Genomic DNA, 18,955 nt, shown 5'->3' with positions numbered 1-18,955 from the left:
CATTTCGGGTTCATATCCCCACAGGGCCCATGAACCATAAGTTGGACGTCTAGGTCATATGCAAGGGGTTCGGTCTCTTTGTCTGAAAGTTCTGCTGAAATTAGCCGATCAATGTCTTCTATGTTGTCAATCTTGGCCTCTGGATGTAGAAATAGAAGATTTTTGGCATGGGGTAGACCACTCTTTTGGAATTCAATTGTGTAAATTACTGCAAAATTAAACAAATCTTGTTATGTACGTAAACGTTTGTATTTCCTTTATTTACCATTGTGTTGGTGTTCATACCTGCAATTGCCCTTCCAAAGTGTTCATTTATTCTTATATCTCTCATTAATTCATCAAGCTTGATCTTAAATACACTAGCAATTATGTCCGGTCGTTCTTCTGGTCGCTGCCCTGGAATGGCTGCCACATAATCTATTATTTCGCTCCATGTTGGATTACATGTGAACGTGATGAAAAGGTCAGGTGGCCCGGCCCAACGACAAATGGCCATTGCATCCTGGTAGTTTTGCATCATCTACCTAGGCCTTCCTGTAATTGAGGATGGTAATACTATACGCTCCCCTACTGAAGCTGGTGTTGTATCCCCTCGAGAAAATACAGGGCCGTCCTCGGTAATTTGGAGGCTCTGTGCTAAAATATAAATATTGGGCCCTTATAAATTTTTACGGACAATTATTTAATGTAAAACACATAATTATTATATTAATATTTTTTAATTTTTCAAAAATATAGAGTCAAATTAATAATATGGTTTAACGTTTTATGTGTGATGGTTTGTGAAAATTTATGTAAAAGTTTGATGGACATGAAAAAAGCAAATAAAAAAAGGGTCAGAGAAGAATTGAACCCTGGTCATTGCTACCACACTTATAATTCCTAACCAATTGGGATAAATATTACATAATATATAATAAAGCAGCTGTTAAATATATAATATTTGTTTCAGGGGGTTTAACCAAGATAATTTCTATGGCGGTTATGCACAAACTCCCTCCCAACCCGTGCTCTTCTAAAGCACCGCCATATGCTGGAAATCGAGGACTGCCCATGGTGCCCTGGAGTTTCAGAAACCATGCACCACGCCCTTTTTGCTTGCCAAGCGGTACGTGACTTGTGGAGGGAGTGTGACTGTGAGGACCTAGTATGTGAGGATGAAAATGCAGATTTCAAAGACATACTTGAAAAGTGGCAGAAACTGGATGCCTCCGTGAGAAAACGTGGAGCAGCGTTGCTATGGTGGACTTGGAATAGGCGCAATGATAAAGTCTTTAATAATAAAGACATCCCACATTTGCTGGTCCGCGAAAGAGTGAATCGGCTCGTCGAGGAACAAGGAAAGTATAGCAATCGCATCTACAACCGTATAAGCAACACCTCCCCAATCAGCCCCAGGACTTGGAAACCCCCTCCTTCTGGTTTTGTCAAGGTTAATTGCGATGCTTCGCTGAGCGAACAAGGGTGGATTGGCCTAGGGGCAACAGCAAGAGACTCACAAGGAGCTATAATCTTTGCAGGAACTCGAAGAGTCAGAGGGAGATGGCCTCCAGAAATCGCAGAATGCAAAGCAATTCTCTTCGCAGTCAAACTCGCCAAGAGGTATGGACTAAACAAAGTGATAGTTGAGTCTGATAACCAGTCAATAATCTCACGCCTCACTAAGTGGACTACCTACTTCTCGGATTTAGATGGTGTTCTAGATGATATTCTGTTTCTCAGCTCCTCCTTTGAATTTGTTGCTTGGTCTCATGTTAAAAGAGACGGGAACTTTGTTGCCCACCATCTAGCTAGATTATTGCCGTTCGGAATCGAACAAGTTTGGGAGTATTCTTATCCTGTGAATATATCCCCATATGTACTCATGGACTCTTTAGCCATTGATTAATGAAGCACTAATCTTTCCCCTCAAAAAAAAAAAACCAAGATAATTTCTTTTTCGGCCCCTAAAATTTTGTGGCCCGATGCTGGAGGTCCGCCTGGACCTCCCTTTAGCCGGCCCTGAGAAAATGCATCTGTCAACCCACGTAGTACTTCTTTTCTTATTGTACCTTGGTTGAAGCGTACATAATCTAGTCTAACTTCTTGAATGCAGGTCAATGCATCCACCATGAATTGTTGGCGTAATCTCCCACAAAGTATGAGAGTCATTGCTTCCTCACACAGACGATAAGCATAATACTCTCTCATAGTGACTATGGTTTTTTTCTTCCTAGATGTCGTCTCTGCATCTGTATGTGGGATGTCAATTCTGTAGCCATCCTCTCCATAAGGGAACAACAGAGGATATTGCAAGGACATGAAACTGGGGTGATTTTCGGATATCCTTCATAGCCCATACCCTCTTTCTTCAATGATAACATCTCTACAGTTTTTTTCTGTGTCACCGCTCCCTATAATTACCGCTGCGAGCTCCTGTGTAGTTGGAAGGTTGTATTGTCTCCCATCTTTCGAACACGTACCAATTAAGCGTACTCGAACATTTGTCATGTCATCCTCCACAAATATCTCCCTTTCCATTCTAAACACCTTTGCAAGTTCATTGTTTTCGTAAAGCATTTTTGCAAGGCCTTCGACTATTTCGGGGTCGAGGTCAGTTGTGGATTCATTTGTGACGGAGTTGATTCTGTTGGAGACTTCGTTTTCAGTGTCGTAAATGTACAGTTGGGTGAATCTTGGTTGCTCACCAAGGGAGGGAAGTAATGAGCCCATCTTGTGGTAGTTTTGCTCGTGTAGGCGGAAGACATATGGGCCGGGCCCTCTGTTAATACTCATATCTACCCTTCCTCCCATTGATGTGAATGCAAAGATAGAGTTGTATTCCCTTATGTTCTCCTTGAACTTGTTATTCCGAGATCCCCCTTCCGGGTTTAGGAGGTTCCATAACAATTGTGGAGGTTATTTAAGCTTCGGAACCTGCACCTTCCCCCTTTGGCAACAAATGCTAAACTTTGGGTTGTCAACTGAGCCAACACTTTTCACTCTTTCCTCAATCCATACTCTTGCAGAGCAATGGGAACATCTTTCTTTAGGTCCACCAAAGTTCCATGTTGTGTTGTACTTCCCTGTTGTTATGATATTTAGTTTAAGATAGTTTTGTATGGCCATAATTCAACAAATGTAAGAAGCATGTGAAGAGGAGTGGGCTTACGTTGATGTTGTAGCGTTGGACTTGTGCTTTGACTTATGTTGCTACTGTTGATGCTTTCCATAGCCGTTACATCTGCTGGGGAAAAGGTATTTTGAGTTGTTTCTTTATGATATTTTGATTAGTAATATAGATGAAAATTATATTATACCTGTAGTGGTATTGAGGTATACTGCTGTTCTTTGGATGCTACATTCACTGGTCACTGTTGTTGATCTTTGTCTGCGACGCGATGAGGATGAAGATTCAGCATTGTTAGCCCTCCTTTTGCGACAATATGCGTGAGACTGGGATGACCCTGGTGAAAATGCAAGAGTGAAATGTGAACAACAATGTGTGCTAATAAATGACAGTGGAACGTGTACAACTGTACAATAAATTAGCTGAAATGATTTTACAGTGAGTTGAATACTTTGTATTCTAACCTCTATTTACTATGGACATTGGTGTTTGTTGGTTGTGGTCGTTATTTTCTTGGAGTGCTATCGCGACCCTTGTTTTGTTGTCTCTTTGCATAATAATATATCGGCGTGAAAGTCTTGCTTGTCTTGCCTTTTCTTTGTCGACCTCCATGTCAATTGCTTTTGTATGAGTACCTGAGTAATAAAACAAAGAAGTTTATCTATTCGGAATCTTGCCCTAAAACAATAAGATAGTACACTGAAAATAAGGTGACATACTTATGAAAGCCTGTAATAGTGTCATCAATATATACGTATAAACCATACATATGTGTATTTCTATAATACAGTTCTATGTTATACGGGAGGCAGTAAAGAGACATGTAGTATAAAAGACATGGCGTAAGTAAAATCCAATGAAAGTTATAATATCTTTACGTAACCAAGTATCCACCAACCAAATTAAATGTCTGGTGAAGAACAAACATCGTAGGACACAACGGGGAGGGGTACTTCACACTATACTATTTGATTTTTGTAAAGTCACCAAGAATGAAAGGTTGCCCAATTTATTGGGTGTCCTAACTTCTTAATCTTCTGTAGTATCCCTACAAGTTCTTTATTTTTGTTGTACACATCCTCATATCCATGGTTCATTGTCTCTAAGGTCAACTCGGCCTGAACTCGTTTAATGTCTGCAATTCTCCGTTTCTTCCTCTCATGGCGGATGCCTGTTAGGTAGAAATCTTCTACATCAAACAGGTAAAATTGTTTCGGCTTTTGTATTGCAAGATGTGCGGCTTTCTCAGTGGGGGACTTCAATTCCTTTGATGATTTGCAACGAATTTTGATGGGTGAAGCTTGTTTATGTGGTGCAAATTTGATGGTTGCTACATATCTTTGTCGCCGTTGGTTATGGTATTGTCTGTATAGTGGTTGTGGGAGATCATACCACATGATGATATGGGATAGAAGAGTAGTGAAACATATAGTGAAGACCGTCTTCTGGTTGCTCATGTAGTCCTCTGTCATTTCTAAAGAAAGACAAATGAAAATTCCCTACTTTTTAACACAAATATTGAACATGTGTTGGTTTTTATATCCTTCAGACGCAATGCCCAGTGGTAACAGAATGTCAACTACCAGAATAGAATTGTAGACCAAAAAAATCCATGAAATTGTGAACATGGTATCAACAAAATAAAAAGTACCTCAAGCACCTTCAGTAGAGTGTCAAGCACTGGTTTTGGCCATCCACAATCTGCAAATAGAAATGGAAGAATTTTAGTAGTTACCACTACAAACTTTGGGAAAAAGGTAATACCCCCACCAAACTGAAGTTCACCAAAGAAAACACAAGTGTTGGCACTCATGTCATTAGGATATAGTGTAGGTTGAGCCGAGCCTATCTAACAGTAGGCATCCTCAGATCCTTACACTATACCGGGAATGGTAGATGACTAAGTTGTTAGGAGATAACTCACCCAAATTGATGACTTTGATACAGGGGATTTAGTAAATCACTACCTGTTTATGCCAAATTTCGTATGGACGACCTTTGGTTGGGACATAGACGACTAGATAAAATAAAGTATGCAAATGACAGGAAATAAATGACAGAAAATAAAGAGAGACAAGACAAGAGATGGTGACGCGGAAAACCCGAAAGGGATAAAAACCGCGGGTGGCAATGAGTCCACCAATCCACTATGTTATCGGCATAAATAGCCTAGGTGAGTACAAGTACAATGTATATTTGCGTGTATATAAATATGGCTAATGGCAATGCTTAAGTAGAATGTAATATAGGATCATAAGTGGATGAGGATTATCGGAGAAGGTGATTGGTAATGGGCGACTGATGTTTCCAAGGTTTGTTTCATGGCGGATGATACCTCGTGGAAGGATATGTATTATGAGAAAGTGCATTATTTGAGAGATAGATCAGGTTCATATCATTAGGAGAATGGTCTTTTGTTGAGGTTAGTATAGATAGACGTGGGTAATGATAATTGGGTGTGTAATGGAATGTCTATATGGAAATTAGGAGAGGTAGGTTTATTATCTTCAGTTGCTGCTAGGCTATAGGTATCGTGGGGGAATTGCAATAGTTGGTTTAGCTCTTGGGATATATTTTGGCGGAGGAAGTAGACAGCAGTAGTAAAGGTTCTGTCGTAGCCTTTTTCTTCCTAGAGTCTTACTTGGTGAGGCTATTTATACAGAAGTGTAGGTCAGATAAATGTGTTAGCAACTGCCTCCATGATCTTTTCAACTGCCTCCATGATCTCCTCAAATAATTCCTTGATATTCTCTAACTGCTTTGACCTTGACTCAGCCACAACGACTCCCTAAAAGTAGGAGTTAACTGGTACGATCTGATTCACGTTGACCCGTTCATGCCGTCGACCTCACGTCAAACGACCCATAACAATAGCCCCCATTTTCCTAATTGTAGCAAGCCGGAAGTTAGGAAAATAATCTTCAAAGCTTGTCACCATCTTCGTTTGTTATCGACGCTAATCTGTCACTGTCTTCGGCTTGTCCGTCATCTTTCGTACTTAGCCTTGTTCAATGACGTCGCCACCTGGTGTCATCCACGATTTCTGACAGCACTCGATGTCATCATGCGTATATTGGTGTCTTCATGTCGACGTTGGTGTCCTCAGCTTAATTAGATGTAAACCTGACATCTTGTGAAAGAATTGTTTCTCTTAACGAGCGTAAGACAATAGGATGTAGTTCTTAAAAACCTGTGCGAAAACATGTTGAGACATAACGTCAGTTAGGTATCTAGCGTCATGGCCAACTTTTGTATCTTCGTCCGTAGTTTGATGTTTGCGGGCGTTACGGCCAACTGTTGTACCTTAGTATGTCATTTGACGTTTGCAGGCGTCATGGCCAACTGTTGTATCTTAGTACGTCGTCTGATGTTTACAGGCGTCATGGCCAACTGTTGTATCTTAGTCTGTCGTCTGATGTTTACGGGCGTCATGGCCAACTGTTGTATCTTAGTTTGTTGTCTGATGTTTACAGGCGTGCCTCTATTGTCGCTGTTGTGTGACATCTACCGTATGAAGGCGGTATAAGCCTCTTCATTTGTTCGTAGTCATGCGAAGAATTTAGAGAAGGAAGTTGCGTCGAGTGTGCGTATGGTTGAATCGTTTTAGATGGTTGCAATGTCATGTGAGGATAGGTAGCAGACGACTGAGTTGAAGTTACAGGTGAATGAAGTGGATGGTTCGAAGCAACCTTATGACGAATTTCAAGAAGAGTCGAAGGGTTGTGAGGTTTCCTATAACACGAGGACAAGGGATAAGATGTTTGGATGGCGCAATCTATGGAAGGAGACTTTAGCCTATGGGATATTCAGAACAACAGTTTAAGTAGGACATGAGCATTCTGGGTCGGCTTTGTTTGTCGTCAGTGTTGAGGGGGAAAGACGTGTGTTTCTCTGTTTTGTATTTGGCGATTGGTTAGGAGTTTGGACAAGCGTCGAGGGTGCATACACGTCGTTAGCTTAAAATGTTGTTTACGTTGTCTCTGTTGTTCGCTGTGGAATAGATGACACCTGTGAGGTACTCAAAGCACGAAGTTATGTGCACATAAATAGAACCTGCGTCGTCTGTAGTGGTCGCGCTTAGAAGCGACATGTCGTCGTTGGGATCCAATAAGTTTAAGGGTCATGACCATGGAGACGTTGTCGCTTGTAGTTGATAGCGTCGTTCGTTGATGTCGTCTTCTGATGATGTCGTTCGTTGCTGTTGTCGTTGGTGATATCGTCAACAAGTGATCTGTAGAGAATAGAAAAGGTAGAGGTGGACGTTCGCTTGATGCGATGTTAGCGTCGATTTTCAAATAAATAAGATGAAACATAAATATAATATAATTGCGTTTGGAAGGATATATTCAATGCGACAGATAACAAAAACTGAAATTGAACTTTAATCGCAGTGTAGTGAAAAATGTAATAAATTAATTAACGCACGAAGTAAGTGTTAGATATTACTTAATATGGGCTCGTGTAACGAAATTACGTCGTGTCGCTGACTGTCCCTTGATGACGATTCTACAATCAACAGCATTCTCCTGATGTCGTGGCACCTCTCGTCGCCGATCTTGTTTTCGTTCCTGAGATCATTGTCATCGCTTGTATCATCGTCGTCACATCTGGCGTCGTCCCGTCACGTTAAATGAGATTGACGCATCGCTAGTCTTGACACTATCCATTCCAACGTTGGTCGACTTATTGGTTGATCCTCGCAATGTGGCACAAGAAGGAGCATATGGTTAATGTGAATTCCTTATACTGTCTTAAGTGGACTTTTTCTTAACGTCTTTGGTAAAATCATTTGACAAACTTACATTACAATATGTCGTAAATTCAAATACATGTGAACTCTTTATAAATTACCTTTCTTGTTAATCGGTTGACGTCTTATCACTTGTCGTCTTTGGGAAACCCAATGACTTCTCTTTATCCGCCTATTTCGACATGTGATAGTGGTTGAGCCCCAGTGTCCGTACATTTGTCTTAGCGTCATACCTGTTACCAAAATCTTACGACAAGATCATCATGAAAATAAATTGTATCACATCGTCAGTTAAATTTCAAAGTTGTAACAAGTATATTAAACTGAACAGGAGTATGTACTATCTTGCCCCCCTGTGGCGGCTTTAGGAAGATATCATGACTGAAGTCGGCCACAGATATGATGACGTTCGTTTATATTTGACGTCGTACATGCGTGTCAGCATGATGCAACCTCTAAACGTCATGTCAAGTCAAATTACCTCAAAACGATTTGATAAAATGGTTTAGTCATTAGAGAAATTGAGACATTCATGGTGCGATGCAAAAATTTATTAGTTAACTTGATGAACGTTGAATACGAGACATATTAATACAAGAGAACAACAATGAATGAATTGAAATGAGAAAGTGTGTGAAAAATAGTTTAGAAGTTACTCATGTGTCATCATGGTCATTGATGATGATTATTCGACATTCCGATTTCCTTAGCTTTCTCGGTAGTCTGGTGGCGTCGTGTCATCGGTCATTGCCATCTCGTGGCGTCGGGGCATACCGTCATGATCAAGGTAATCTGTTGTCATTAATATACATACTAACGCGTATAGTCGCGGCATGTCGTTAGTAAATGAAAAATAGTTATCACGGATGATATATGAGAAAATTTCAATAGGATATGAGGTGTTAGTTTATAAAATTTTGACGTCACTAATAAATGAATTAAGTCACTCATACCATTCGATTGTGTTGATGACCCTCACGATCTGCGATGTACGTGGCAGCGACAATACGTGTATATTATAAATAAAAGATAACTCACTTCGAAAGTATGTTCGTACCTTTAGCCCCCATTGATATTCATGTATCAATCAACGATCTGTTGGCGAACTTACGAAGAAATATATTGTTAAAATAAAGATGTTCGATAATTACTTCTACGTACCATGTTTAACGCCAAGAAACTTCTTGTCGTCATAGGGGTAACCAGAATGGTCGCGTCCTGCTGTCGTGACTTGCTGTCGTGGCGTCATGTTGTATCGTCGTGACCTCATGTCGTGTCGTGACCTCGTGTAACACTTCTAACGTTGGTCGCCTGCTTTACTCACGACCTTGCCAAGCGACACGTCAGTACCTGTAGACAAGACAGTACCTTGTCACCTGCATTCTAACGTCGGTCGCCTGATGTACTCATGACCTAGCCAAGCGACACGTCAATACCTGTAGACAAGACAATACTTGGCGACACGACATGATCAAACGACAAGTGGTGACGATGTTAGTACAAAAAGTAGGATAACAACGTATAGCATATATTTCAAAGTGCTTTTGAAAATTAAAACAAGCAAAGTATACTGTATAAAAAGAAAATCAAGTATACTATATGAAAATTAAATGAGATAGAGTATACTATATGCTCCCCTGTGGCGACTTCAGGACAACTACAAATTCTCCTATTTGATACTTGGACTGAAGTTAGCCACAAAATCTAGTGTTGCCGACAATTTGTTGCTGAATCTCCATTTGTCGCCTTCGTTTTTGGAGACGTCGTCGACTGATGTGGAGGTGACGTCGGACGAAACTATGTTGACGTCATGTCATTGGTGGATGACGTCACGTGTTCGCATCTGTTTTAGTGACAACAAGGACTAGAAACAATATTAGTTTAAATTAAAATCACTGGGGTTGAGTTTTATACCATACTTCTCGCGACGTCAAGTGATCAAATCGTCTCGAGATCTTATCAAGGTACGAGACAACTCATATTGTATCTTGTTTGTGGTGACATCTGCATGATGGTCCGTGACGTCTATTTTCGATGTCATCAAGCGTTGGTGTCGTTGTTGTCACGATATGCATCATCTAGGTTGAATTCGACCACTGCAACGCATCACTTCTAGCGATGACACCTGCTGATGTCGACACCTGATCTGGCGACGACATGTACCCTGACGTCATACCATATTCCATCGACCAACGAGCCTGGCGACGACACCTGACCTGCTGACGACACTTGACCCGTCGACGACGCCTGACCGTCGACGAAACCTGATCCGTCGGCGACACCTGACCCGTCGGCGACACCTGACCCGTCGACGACGCCTGACCCGTCGACGACGCCTGACCCGTCGACGACACCTAACCTGTCGCCGACACCTGACCCGCCGACGACACTTGACCCGCGACGACACCTGACCCGTCGACGACACCTGTCATGTCGACGACATGTGCCCTGACGCAGCTCCATCTCATGGTGGCGACACAGTATGACAACAATCCCTCGCCTGGCGGTAACTTTATTGGTGAGCCCAAGTGGGTCGAATATTGTGTTTGGGAGGATATTTGTGGATATGTGTTTGAAGATAAATCTAGCCATCTCCCCACAGACGGCGCCAAACTGTTTATGCCAAATTTCGTATGGACGACCTTTGGTTGGGACATAGACGACTAGATAAAATAAAGTATGCAAATGACAGGAAATAAATGACAGAAAATAAAGAGAGACAAGACAAGAGATGGTGACGCGGAAAACCCGAAAGGGATAAAAACCGCGGGTGGCAATGAGTCCACCAATCCACTATGTTATCGGCATAAATAGCCTAGGTGAGTACAAGTACAATGTATATTTGCGTGTATATAAATATGGCTAATGGCAATGCTTAAGTAGAATGTAATATAGGATCATAAGTGGATGAGGATTATCGGAGAAGGTGATTGGTAATGGGCGACTGATGTTTCCAAGGTTTGTTTCATGGCGGATGATACCTCGTGGAAGGATATGTATTATGAGAAAGTGCATTATTTGAGAGATAGATCAGGTTCATATCATTAGGAGAATGGTCTTTTGTTGAGGTTAGTATAGATAGACGTGGGTAATGATAATTGGGTGTGTAATGGAATGTCTATATGGAAATTAGGAGAGGTAGGTTTATTATCTTCAGTTGCTGCTAGGCTATAGGTATCGTGGGGGAATTGCAATAGTTGGTTTAGCTCTTGGGATATATTTTGGCGGAGGAAGTAGACAGCAGTAGTAAAGGTTCTGTCGTAGCCTTTTTCTTCCTAGAGTCTTACCTGGTGAGGCTATTTATACAGAAGTGTAGGTCAGATAAATGTGTTAGCAACTGCCTCCATGATCTTTTCAACTGCCTCCATGATCTCCTCAAATAATTCCTTGATATTCTCTAACTGCTTTGACCTTGACTCAGCCACAACGACTCCCTAAAAGTAGGAGTTAACTGGTACGATCTGATTCACGTTGACCCGTTCATGCCGTCGACCTCACGTCATACAAAACGACCCATAACACTACCCACTTTGATATGGGTGAATTTATAGGGATGATTATACGACTCAGTACTGACCCCTTCACCTGTCAGCTACGTCATTCAATTCCTAGATTCCATTGTCATTTTTGAACTTGTAATTATTTCAGTTGTTCCAACAGTTACAAAAAATATGAGCAATTCATATCCTCTGTAGTCAATGATCGTATCTTCAGCTTTAGATCATCTCAATCAGTAATCAGTTACACACTGAATTTGGGGAATAATAGTAATAGCAATAGTAATTGATAACTGTTAATTTATTTACGCATTGGTACTATAATGAGTGTAGATGTAAATTGAACAACACTCAAAACGTCAATGAAAGAAGCATAACAGTCAAGCTAATGACTGTAATTCGATTGCATACCATTCCAACAAAAGAACCGAAAAACCGCAGGCATTCAATTGGGATTTTCAATTTGTGCAATTTAAGATAATAGAGTGTTAATCAACCCAGAAATAAATGAATTTAATTTACAAAGTAAAGGATTACCGTTACGGATGAGTAGACGCTAAACTGTAACTACAGGCGGTCGGATTCCTAATGACCTCCATGCCGTCGATTAACCAACCCGGAGAAACTTGACAATGGTGGGTTGTTCTTCCTACAACCGATGACATAGTCTCCATTTCCAACAGTTCGTAATTAAAATTTCATTGGTTCTTTAGGTAGAAGGAAATATTTAGATACTATGTAATGGCGGAATTGGCAATATGATGTTCGGGGTTCAGTGGTAAGGTAACCTACAAATCCTTTTGGATGACAAAACAAAAGGAGGTGGTGGGTTCGATACTGCGATGTAGCATTTTTAGTGTCGGGCATGATTTCAAAGGACAACCCCCATGTCATCGCTTATGTGGCAACATGTCATGTTAGTGTAAGATGACACATGGCGGCGTAGCATGATATGTCTGAGAGATTTATTAATAGGATAGATATTATCAAAAATGGAAATACTACCACAATCAGAAATATTACCGAAAACGGAAATATTTTCAAAAATGAAAATATTATCGGAGAGGGACATATTGCCGGAAACGGAAATATTGTTGGAATTGGAAATATTGCCAAAAATGGAAATATTGTCGGAGTCTGAAATATTGTCGGAAACGGATGTATTGTCCGAATCGGAAACACAAAGCTTGATCCATGGGCCGGAAGCACGGGTCGAAGGGAGAAGCACGAAAGTCGGCCAAGGGCCAGTGCATAGGCTAGCACAAGCCAGACCAACGCCCACAGTGCAGCTCTCCAAGGCAGCTTCCCATCGCAAGCAACAACGCCAACCCGCAAGCAAGCAGGACAGTGTGTCGCGCGCATGGGGCAACGCCACATGGGCCTTGCGCTAAGGCGTAGCTGCCACAGTTACTCTAGTGCCAAGGAAACTTTCTATGCAAGTTATTTGGGCCACAAGCAACTGGATTTTTGTTGAAATTTGGATTTTAAGTATTAGTTTCCTAATCTAACTAAAGTTGCTAGTTTCCTAGATCTACCCTAATTCTAGTTTCCTAATCCTAATACAATTGGGTTATGGAAATATTAGAATATTCCGTACACTATAAATATGAGACTGGGGTGAAATATTAATAACATACTTTCATACACACATTCCACACTTGTGAATTCTGACTTTGCCAATCACCTAAAAGTGAGATCCCGAAATCCTAAAACCTTAGACTGGAATTCTAGTTGGTCGAATTTAAGGCGGATCTTAACGTGTTATGGACTATCTACGGGGGGGGGGGGGGGGCTCTAGACTTGTTCTTGTTCGGTTCGGGAACATCTAAGGGAAGGCACGCATCACAGACTATATGTATTCCAAACGATTGTATCTCTAATGATAAATCTCGACCATAACCAACTTACATATTACCCCTAAGTCACGTACAAATTTAATTAATTATCCCTAATGATAAATCCAAACTTTACCTAATCATGCAACACATTTTCCCTAATTCGATGACGATTCCAATTAATTAGGCCCTAATTCGAGCACGATTGTAAATAACAGAAAACACAAGACCTAAATTTAATCCTAACATATTATAGCCCCATCTCGATCTGTTGAATCAATCGTAATTCTAGATTCAAAAGCATAGAAATGTCAGGAGGAATAAACCCTAATTTGATATCTACCACAAAACACAGACAACAAAAAACCAACATTAAAAGAAACCAAAAATTGCAAGAAATGAGTACCTCAGTTTTGATATATTTAGCCTTTGAATTATATGAGCATGAATTTGACGATAGAGAGTTGTCAGACATGTGGAACGAGATGAATCATTTCAATCAGCTCAAGTGAATAATCTAATCAATTTATCTCCCACATGCCTGACTGTTTTCCATCACCAGGAAATCGAACCCAGTAACCCAGATTAATCAACAAGAACACGATGAAGAAGAAGGGAGACATAAACCACACCGTCTCAGAGAGATGTTACCAACCATGTTCATAGAAGGAGAAAGAGAAAATCAAGAGAATTAGGTGGTTTATCCCTTGAAGATTAAAGGTTCAAGAAAATGAGAGCCGAAGAAAGGACGAAGACAAAGAAGAAAGAACCAAAGAGCATCTAGAGAGGAAAGGCACTAGAGGAGAGAAAGAGGAAAAGGGGAGAGCATGCCAAATTTTTTGTTTGGGTTAGGTTGAGTTCTTTGGGTTTAATCAAATGAACGGGGTCATCGAGACATCAAGTGATCGGGTTACATGAAGTTGTTCGGGTTAGAAAAAATGGAACTCGAATTTTTCGGGCTTAAAAAGGAAAAAGAAAATATAACAAGTTTTTGGGTGAGGTTTAGAAAAGAATGCAAACAAAATGCTAAAAGGTGCAAAGGAAAATGAATGTAAAAGGTAGGGAAAAAAGGGTGAATCAAAAGTGGAAAAAAGGAAAAATGGGAAATAAAAAAAAAAGAAAAAAAACGAAAGAGGAGAAACAATGTTTTATACATATGGGGCTATTGTGCCCATGTGGATGCTTATGTGAAGATACCATTTATTGATGAATAGTACCCTTCAACCATCTCTTTTAGGGGTTTATAGATATATGGATCATAATCTCCTTATATATATTTTTTTTAAATCATGATTTATTGATTAAGGTTCTTTTTTAGATATTTCTGTTTGTTTTTGGATTTTTCTATTGCTCGTTTTTCATAAAACTAAATTCACTTAACTTACTTTTATAGAATTTAAATTATTTCTATTAAACTTCACTTGTTTTAACAAATCAGGGCCTTAAGTTGAACCAAAGAAGTACTTCATACTTAGAAATTAAGGGTCAACGCATTTGAAAACAAGTAATATTAGAGTATATTATACGTCAAACAAAAGGTATATTAAAGTAGACATTTATTAGCTTGATCTTGTAACCCCCCTTTGACTTAATATTTCATGATTTTGATATGTATCTCAGAGGATACACTATTTAGCTTTTAATAAATTTTGGTTGATTTTTTAAATTTCTTTCCATTTTCAAGCGTGTATTGAAAATTATTTATCTTTATTTATAAACTTCATTCGAATATAAAATGCAAAGGTCGTGGTGTGAAAATAACTTGATTTTCAACTAGCTAATTAAAAGAGGTTATATCCATTGAAAAAAGATCGATATCAAGGAATAACAAATATGGCCAATTTTCTAATTACTCACATCATCATGATCGTCTTTCTTATTTTCCTACTTGTGACGAGTTCAAGTGTAAGTTTTTCTTTCATAAAAAAACTTATAATTATAATTATTGTGATTTAAATCCAACTTGATATAAACATATTTTTCAGGCCGGTGGAGAAGGATCTGTTCCAATTGAAGGTATCATGTCTTCTTATTCCCATGATCAAAAAATTCATTTTTTTCTTTTTGTTTGTTGTATAACCAAGGTGTCCACCGCCGACAACAGTAAAAAACTGGATTATATATGTATGTTTTTTATAAATATTTTGCAGAGTGTCCGAATGAATGTGCAAGGAGGTGTGCTCAAGCTTCATCGCAAGACATGTGTATCAAATATTGCAACATTTGTTGTGATAAATGTTTATGTGTCCCATCTGGAACTTTTGGTCATAAGGAAGAATGTCCATGCTACGATAATTGGAAGACGCACAAAGGCACCCCTAAATGTCCATAGGATCGATTTATAATTAGTGTTATGGCGTAATGTTTTCCTAATTAGAATAAATAAAAGAAGCTAGTTTCTTCTTATTTCTTTGATATTTCTAAATCAAACTATTAGAGCAACCACAATGGTTACAAATTAGGACTAGCTTAGTTTTTATTTATTTTAAAGTTAGCTTAACTTCTAGTCTTTTGTTGCTTGTGTTATCCCAAAATCTCCTATATCTTCAAGCATACATTAGCTCCAAGATTGACACCATGCATGTTTTTGGGGTTTCCTACTCGTCACCAGGGATATAAGTCGTACAACCTTTTGACAAATAAAATTATCATATCAAGGCATGTTACATTTGTTGAAAATAATTTCTCATTCAAGAGTCTATAGCATTCCAAGAAAATCAATACGAATTCTTGTTTTCTTCATAACATTACCCTCTCATTACTCATCTAAAGCCCAACTTGTCTAGATTCTTGTTGGCCCAACTCATTATGTGAAGCCCAACTTCACTACCTCTGTCCATCCCAGCTTATTCTGGTTCCCTTGTGGCCAATTTGTTCGACTTTCCTCTCCCTCAATTGAGCATTGTAATAGCAAGCCCTGGTTTTAAGCAAGTTTTATAAAAGCCTTATTATTATAATAAGCTTAGTTATCTTTGTAAATAATTTTAATAAAATTAAGTTTAAGATTAACAAATAAGTATGTAAAGCTACTGATTACTATGGTTGACACGCCACACAAAAATATTATGATTATGAAGTAAAATTATAGTGAGCCTTTTTTTTAACCTCATGGCTTCGTGTCTTGTTGGGAATGTCCCAATAAGTTACCTTGCTTTGATGTCACAAAATCATGCTCCATCATCGTTGCATCTTTCGATATTCAAATCAAACAATCAGGAAATTGATTAAATATGAAAACTCATCTAACTCTCACTAATTAATGTTATTTCCTCTATTGTCGTCGTTTCTGTTCCCTCAAATATCTCCATGATAAATTCATTGTTAGCCTATTTTTTCTGCATAAAAATTGAAGATCTCTTCGAAATACACATTTTTGACTCAAGAATCACTCAATTTGAAGTTGTATTCTTGGAGATGCTCGTGTACAACCGCCAGTTGTTGCTCGCTACGTGTCATTGGCCGAAACCATTAGATTTTCTAATGGCACTCTAGCTACTTTTGTAATATGTACGTGACACCTAATATGTACCTGGCACCTAATTATTTATCTAATGGAACTCTACTTTTGTTACTCAAAAATAAATTAGAAATCTTATTTTTCATTGGCCGAAACCATTAGATTTTCTACGTGGCTCTCTATCAGCAAATATGCCTCCTTTATTTATGCTCCCTTCCCAAATGTTTTTCCCATTTTCCTTTGACACACTTGCCAATGCACATTTTACATTGGTAATATCTCTAATTACGTGTTATTAAATTTTTTAAAAGTTTCATATTGTTAAAGTACTCATTGAGACGAATCAAACAAGACAACACATGACTATATTTTTTTCTTATATATTGAACATAATTCAAAAATGATTTTCTTCCATTGTGAATAGTGCCAAGATTCCAAATGGGAATAACATTAAGGAACGGAGGGAGTATTATATTATATTATATTAATTAATTAATTAAAATATCTACGCGACACCAAATTATTTATCTACGTTGCACTCGACTTTTTAATTTAAAAATAAATTAGAAATCTTATTTTTCATTGGCCGGAACCATTAGATATTCTATGAAGCACTCTAAAAGCTCAACAAATATGTATGATTTAAGTATATATTAGATTAGTATTTATTTTATTATGTTTATAATTTAATTATTTGTTTGGTAAAATAGGATTTTATTAATCAACAAATAAACGTTTAGTACAAACTTCATACAACCACAACAACGAAATCTGAAACAAGCTCCAGAACAAACAGAACAAACCACCAAAACAAAACTAAGATAATACACTATAAATCTTAGGCTTTAGGAAGCATTTCGCATGAACTGAATTTCTTTCACTACATTAGCAGGGTCTCGAAAATGTGTCTAAAATTTCCTCATGTTTCTTTCTTTCCACAATACATACATAGTAGTAGCAAGAGTCTTTCTATAGAGTTGCCGACGAGCTGCCATAGGACGAAACCGATTAACAACAATCTGTAGTTCCATATCCCAATATTTTCAATCAAAGAATAGGTGATTGACTAATTTGTTTTCTATCGATCACAGGCTACATTGCAAACTACAATGCACACCAATCTTAATCAAGTTATCACAAGTTACCATTCTATTCATAATGGTTAACCACATTATTAAAACACACCTAGGAGCAACAAGATTGTTACAAATAAGCTTTCTCCAACCCACATTAGGAATATCACCCCTTAACTGATTATAGACACACCTGACAAAAAAAATGCATTTGATGAAGAAGAGCACAACCACAAGGAAAGCTATTTAAGCACTCTACATAACTCATAATTTTCCTTACCACCCAAGAAGCTTGAGATGGAACAATAATGGTGGTAAGGTTTCTCCCGTTGATGTAATATTAACTAACCCATTTGACCCAAACTTTATCTTTCTTTTGGGCCAAATTCTAAAGAAGCTTGCAGAGTTCAGCCTTATTCCAGGTCTTAATGCACATTAAGTTCCACCCACTTGCAACCTTTGGTTAGCAAAGAGTCTCCCACGCAACAAGAGCTCGTTTTGAAGCACCCGTCTTCCTATTTTACAAAAAAGTCCGACAAGCTGCTTGAATTAATTTTAGGACTTTTTGGGGATAAGGAACACTTGGAACCAATAGCTTTGAATCCCAAATAACATAGATTTTACCAACTGAATTCTGCCAGCATATGAGAGTAACTTAGCAGACCGACTTTCAATTCATTGCAGGATCTTCCGTATGAGGGGTTGACATTAGACGACAATAAGATTTTTAGTAGACAAAGGAACCCCAAGGTACCTAAAAGGAAGATCTCCTTTTGAGAAATTTAACAGAGTAATAATGTCATCTTGTATATGTGAGGGGGTCGAAAAAGCACGAGGCTAATGCGTGACCTCGTCCCTCGTGGGTGTGACGATTCTTTTATTCAATCAAGTGTAATTGGATTTCCTGTGAGTATACACCCAATTGACTAGTAATATAGGAGTCGCCATTCAGTTTTTAACGACAATGAGAAAAACTGACAAAACCCAGTTATCGTGACATAAAGGGAGTGCAATTATGTTTGACCACGATGGCCGTAGGTTCCCTTGTGATCCCTGGTGTGGGGATCTCTCAACATACACCCACAAGGTAGAGATTGAGGGTTCGGGGGACTGTAACTACCGAGAGGAGTACTTCGCTCGTCGATAACTCCAGAGGCAGGATATCCTTACTAGCTCAGCATAAATATTAACTATTAAACTAATCTGAGTTGATTTTAGCAATATGCAACATATA

General features: G+C 38.8%; 2 protein-coding genes across 4 annotated transcripts; one reads left to right on the top strand and one right to left on the bottom strand.

Moving 5' to 3' along the window:
* Positions 1-836: 836 nt before the first annotated feature.
* LOC110793957 (uncharacterized) lies at positions 837-12,139 on the bottom strand. Of its 3 annotated transcripts, none has more exons than XM_021998893.2 (6): positions 11,894-12,139; positions 4,761-4,810; positions 3,574-3,744; positions 3,300-3,446; positions 3,152-3,226; positions 837-3,065 (listed from the first exon to the last, which is right to left on the bottom strand). In XM_021998893.2, exons 3-6 carry the CDS (start codon positions 3,719-3,721, stop codon positions 2,899-2,901), a joined length of 537 nt encoding a protein of 178 aa, XP_021854585.1. In that variant the 5' UTR covers positions 3,722-3,744; positions 4,761-4,810; positions 11,894-12,139; the 3' UTR covers positions 837-2,898. The 3 variants fall into 3 exon arrangements, with proteins under 3 accessions (XP_021854585.1, XP_056690921.1, XP_056690922.1); XM_056834943.1 differs by lacking the exon at positions 11,894-12,139 and adding an exon at positions 7,556-7,954; XM_056834944.1 differs by lacking the exon at positions 11,894-12,139 and adding an exon at positions 7,584-7,954.
* Positions 1,031-1,888, top strand: LOC110793955 (uncharacterized). The gene has a single exon (XM_021998889.2). It carries the CDS (start codon positions 1,031-1,033, stop codon positions 1,886-1,888), a length of 858 nt encoding a protein of 285 aa, XP_021854581.2.
* Positions 12,140-18,955: the final 6,816 nt, after the last annotated feature.

Source organism: Spinacia oleracea, chromosome 1, assembly GCF_020520425.1.
Source record: "Spinacia oleracea cultivar Varoflay chromosome 1, BTI_SOV_V1, whole genome shotgun sequence".
Lineage (NCBI taxonomy): Eukaryota > Viridiplantae > Streptophyta > Magnoliopsida > Caryophyllales > Amaranthaceae > Spinacia > Spinacia oleracea.
Note: the sequence above shows the minus strand (reverse complement) of the source record. Positions and strands in the feature narration are given on the sequence as shown.

Excerpts from the sequence above, each read along its gene's own strand:
- LOC110793955 (XM_021998889.2), top strand. The coding sequence starts at position 1,031 with ATGCTGGAAATCGAGGACTGCCCATGGTGCCCTGGAGTTTCAGAAACC.
- LOC110793957 (XM_021998893.2), bottom strand. The coding sequence starts at position 3,721 with ATGGAGGTCGACAAAGAAAAGGCAAGACAAGCAAGACTTTCACGCCGA. Across the intron at positions 3,447-3,573 it reads AATGTCCATAGTAAATAGAG|GGTCATCCCAGTCTCACGCA; the intron begins GTTAGAATACAA and ends CATTTTCACCAG. Across the intron at positions 3,227-3,299 it reads ATACCTCAATACCACTACAG|CAGATGTAACGGCTATGGAA; the intron begins GTATAATATAAT and ends CCTTTTCCCCAG.